This window comes from Bombus vosnesenskii, unplaced genomic scaffold (genome assembly GCF_011952255.1).
Source record: "Bombus vosnesenskii isolate JDL3184/JDL3185 unplaced genomic scaffold, Bvos_JDL3184-5_v1.1 scf7180000013309, whole genome shotgun sequence".
NCBI lineage: Eukaryota > Metazoa > Arthropoda > Insecta > Hymenoptera > Apidae > Bombus > Bombus vosnesenskii.
In genome coordinates, this window is record NW_022882958.1 from 12155 (window position 1) to 17339 (window position 5185).

At 30.5% G+C, this 5185-nt stretch overlaps 1 protein-coding gene across 1 annotated transcript; it reads right to left on the reverse strand.

Annotated features, from left to right (window-relative positions):
- Window positions 1–1416: 1416 nt before the first annotated feature.
- Window positions 1417–2695, reverse strand: LOC117234794 (60S ribosomal protein L11-like). The gene is given in 5 exon segments (XM_033496333.1): window positions 1417–1569; window positions 1647–1735; window positions 1738–1792; window positions 2070–2214; window positions 2405–2695. Coding segments are annotated over 4 exon segments (378 nt in total). The 5' UTR covers window positions 2151–2214; window positions 2405–2695.
- Between the last annotated feature and the right edge of the window lie 2490 nt (window positions 2696–5185).

The window sequence follows — 5185 nt, forward strand, 5'->3', positions numbered from 1 at the left end:
AGTAAAAGTTATATAAGTGTTTCATACGGAAATGTTTGCACTTTTGTATCATTTAAGTTAGAACTATTACAAATAAATTATTTATTATCATAATTAAGTTTAATAGATACTTGCAATAAAAATTTATATTACCAATTTTTTTACTTATATTACGCAAATTTAAAAGATTAAATTAATGTACTAATATAGTTTTCCAATACCCTGAGTATTTTAATTTTATAGATATATGTTGAAGGTAGATGATAAAAAAATAAGATATAACGATTAGGTAAATATCAAATTCTGATTTCCATTTCGGAAAATATATTTAGAATGTGTTTGTAATAGAAGTGTGAACGTATTGCTTTAGTTACCCTTATTATTTGAAGTTGAAGAGTCTAATATGTTTCATGCGTATCATAAAAAGAAAAAATAAAATTTGAAATTGAAAGGAAATGTGTGACAAGATTAGTTTTAAATGATGTGTTCACATCTCTAAGTAGCTTCTTTGTTCTAAAAGATATGCAGAACTACAACTATGAAGTTCCTTTCTCATATCTCATATCATGTCTAAGTCATCTACAGAGATTTATATCCTCTATTAAATTTTTGATTAGAACAAAAAAGAAAAGGTCATTTTGTTAGAGAGATGAATTGATATAAAATAAAGTGTCTACAGCATCAAATAGCTCTTAGTTCTAAAATTAAGTAGAAGGATAATGAACTTTCGACCGTTCGCGAGGAAACGCGATCTCGAAGCGCGCCAACGGGAGTCGAAAATTTCCGTTACGATTTGAATAATCGACGCCACGAATCGTTCGTTCGATCCCTTATTTCGGTTAAGATGATAAGGGTGGTTGAATGAATATAACGCTGATATTAACAGGTTAATATATATTTTCAAAGATCCAACAACTTCAATGCGATACAATGTGTTACGTATGTGGTATGACAAACTACGAACGAGTACAACCTGAGACTCGTTTCGTGTTGGCGACTGTGATGATGTATCTTCTGTCGATTGACTGTCTTCGACTTGGCGATTCTGCTGACTTGACTTCTGAGCACAAGTGATTGATCTGTAGTTCAGAGGGTCTGTATAACGGTGCTTGGGCCTTGACGGTCGGACAATGGAGGACGTCGCACGGACCATCTCATGCGACGTAACAGATAAATATTCTGCAGTTTAAACTCTTAATTTATCAAAATAGAATTATAACAACAATGTTAATATTCAAATAAATATGAATATAAACTGTAGCTTCATTTAAGTAACACACCCAGTATTATAAGTAGGCATGAGTTGCAAATATGAAACCTATATTCTAGCACATATTGTATAAATATAGATACAACTTGAATATAGTAGCAACTATTATGCCAGATGTGCATATATTTAATATATTGATTTATTATAGAATATCAAATGGTAATAAACTAACCTGGTCGTCCAAGTACGACATAGAAATCCAAGCCATAAGTAGCAATGTTGGGGTCATATTTAATTCCTAAGTCAATGTGTTCTTGAATACCAAAACCGAAGTTTCCAGTGCCAGAGAAATTTTCTTTTTTCAATTCATATTCCCGTACCTTTATAAAAGGAAAAGCAAAATTGAACACTTAAAAAGAAATTGAGTGTAAAACATTCTTATCAGTGATAGAATTACCTTCAATCCATGTTCAAGAATTTCCTCTGCTTTAGCACCTCCTACCGTACAATATGCTGCAATTTTTTCATTACGGCGAATACCAAATAAACACACAGCTTTGCTTTAGAAAAAACAGGTTGTTGTCCAGTTAATTGTTCCAACACCTACAAATATTTGAAAAATCTTAATAGAAATGAAAAATTTGTTCCATAATTTGAAAATCGTTATTTATATTAATCTATATTTAATTACGAAAAAGATTAATTTTTAAGAAACCAACTTTTATTATTAGAGATATAGAAACATATATATGTGTGTGTTTCTAATATGTATATAGTACGTACATATTTATATGTCAATAATTATGATGTAATAAAAGAACACGAAGAAGTTAAAACAATTTGAAATGAACAAAATACAAAAAACATCTATAATTGGTACCTTTGCAGCACGAATGATTCTATCATCAGATTCACCGACACAGATGTTTAAACAAAGTTCACGAATGCGTACTTCACGCATCACATTCTTGGATAAATCCTTTCGCTCTTTCCGCACTTTTTTTTGCTGTCACTTCCTTTACATCCTGTAAAAAAGTTTGTCAATACGCTTCATTTAATAAAAACTGCTCATTTTAAATACTGTATACAAAGATAAAAAATATTCGAAATATTGGCTTGTTTTATAACAATAAATTATGATATCAAGATGTTTAATGTTATTCATATTAATTTCTTGAGCTAGTATTATAAACAACTATTCTATAAGTCTTATACCTTTTATTTCCTTTATCATTGTCTCGAATCCTCTTTCCATTTTCTCCATTTGTTCCATCATTACCTCCATTCCTCTCTCCCTGTTTGGTGTTTCTTTTTCTGACAAGCTGTATTTATCCAGTGTATTTTTAAAATCTGCCTTATCTCCCGCTTTACCCTTGGTCTTCCTCTGTTTGTCGCCATCTGTCGTTTCCCTACCTTACTTTGTTTGCCGCGCTTCGGACTTCCTAACCTCTTCTCTTCTAGTTCTTCTTATTTGTATCTCTCTCTCTTTTCCCTGTTTTCTTTTCGCTTTTCTTTCACTTTCTCCTCGTATGCTCACCCTTTATTTTCCCTTCTTCGTGTCACTTTGTGTTTCCTTCTCCTTTTTCCCTTCACACTTTACTTTTTCCGCAGTGCTCTCCGTCCGCGTGTTACCCTCACCCCGAACCAAACCGAAAGTTTCCACACTCACCGCCATGATGAAGAGGAAAAGAACCGAACTACGCGCACAAATCACGATGCATTCTGGTGTACTAGAAGAATGTACTAGAAGAATTCTAAAGTAAAAAATTGCCAAAATAATAAAAGTAAATTTAAAGTAAAATTAAAACATGTTGTTTATCCACATACAATCCGATAATATAAAAAACAGAATTATTTAGAACATTTGTAATTAAAAGATATTTAAACGCTGTTATAGCTTCTATGTATAAATTATAATTGTGTGCATGTGCCATGTGATTATTATTTTTTACATGAAGTTGCCAATAATACTAAATTTGAATAATTTAATGTTTTATAATTCCACGTTATATGTTGAAATATTTAATAATATAAAAGAAATAAAACATAAAAGTTACTTGAAAAAGAAAATTAGTTCCTAGGATTAATAACATTAATAATATTGCGTTAAAAATAATACATATTTCGCAATTAATGTTTGATTAAATAATATTGAGAAAAAAACAGTATATGCGTACATTTTACTTTATAATATATTGTTTTAATGATAATACAATTTCGCGCTCCAGCCAATCAGGAGACAGCTAGGCGGGAATTTGGCAAAATAAAGTATCACTTTAGTGTTGGTAATCATGCTTGCTTTTATATCGATAGTATTTTCATAAATAGATCTTTAAATTTTTGTACATATATACAGGAATTATAAAAAAAATCCTTTAGATTTCTGATAGATAACATTTATGAGGAAATCATTAGATTTTTGATAGAATTAGGTTACTGATAGGTAGGGTCTATATAAGAGCTTCCAATTTCGTTTAAATTAATCTAGTTTTAAGTTAATTTCAGCCATTTCTTCAAAACCAATGGAAAAAGATGCACAAGATATATATATATATATATATATATCTCATCTTTTATATCTTTTTTTTTATATATCTTTTTTTTTTACTTTTTTTAAATCTACAGCGAGATCCGTTATAACGAGACGTGATAAAGTGCACGCGTGCCGAGCGAAAATTCAAAGTCGATTTTCTCGAAAACAAAGCCTCGAACGAAAAATTTTTATTCTATATTTTCGACTTCTTTTTTCGCGTAGAATCACCCCCTTTCCGCTTGTACCACCAGTTTCCAACCATCCTGTATATGCATGGAGAGTATTCAAGACTCTGGAGGTATGATGTCGTAGAAACAGGTCGTACAAACAAATCCAAAAAGTCAACATGGAAGACAAGATTTTTGTTCTGCTCATGCGTGATATGATATGAATGTCTCAGACGGAAACAGAGATACTTCACTTATCTCTGTCTATCTCGTAAGAACTTTGTTGTCATCCATGTTGATTTCTGACGACTCAATTTTTGAGCGAGTGTCGACACCGGTTTGTATGATTGCGTTTCATACAATACCTTTCTCTTCTCTCTCATTATTACATTCAGATATTTATGTATACACACAGATAGAGCTTATGAAAACTTAGATTTTTACTAGGCAAGTCAAATTAGATTTTAGAGCGAAAATAACAACAGTAATAATAATATACTTTTATTAATATAAAATGTATATGATTTTGAAGTTACACCATTAAATATCTGAAAACTAAATTTCAGTTAATAAGTATAATAAAAGTGAAATGTACGATTACATCGTCTGAAATGAAATATAATGAAACATAGTATATAATCTTCCGGCTGTAATCTTATTTTTACTGATGTCGTCCACACTGCATACTAGACCGTTTAAGTTCATGTAGTGTTTTAGAGGCTTTTGTGTATTAAACAATTTTTCAAAATTCTTGAATACTTTTTCAGTTTCTAAAATATGATCCGATAGTTCTTATTTGCCACAGGTCAGCTTGATCTTTTTAACTAAATTGAAAAGAAAAGGAAAATATGAGAAAAATGAGAAATTGTTTAAAATTACTAGTTAAAAACGAACCAGTATGCAGATGGCAAGTTAAATATATTGAAATACTATATTACGTGAAATACTATATACACGTGTAATCTGTTTGTGATTCTGTTTGTGAGCGATGATGTTCAATTAGTTTGAACTAGCACAAGACGTCTGTGAAGGATTTTAAAACGATAGTGTATTCTATATGAGTATAAATAATTTATCAAAATTCTGTAAAATAATACATAAAATAAGTCTTATTCGTATGTGTATAATTGAACAACGTGCAATTAAAAATCATTTTTGTTCGGTTAACGATTAATTTATTTATATTATATTTTATATCTATATTCTATATTAATATATTAATCTAAACCCCACTCGTTTTCCTTCCACCGACCTCTAGCGAATCCGCAGCGTCGAAAGGTGTTCAGTTATCGGCGC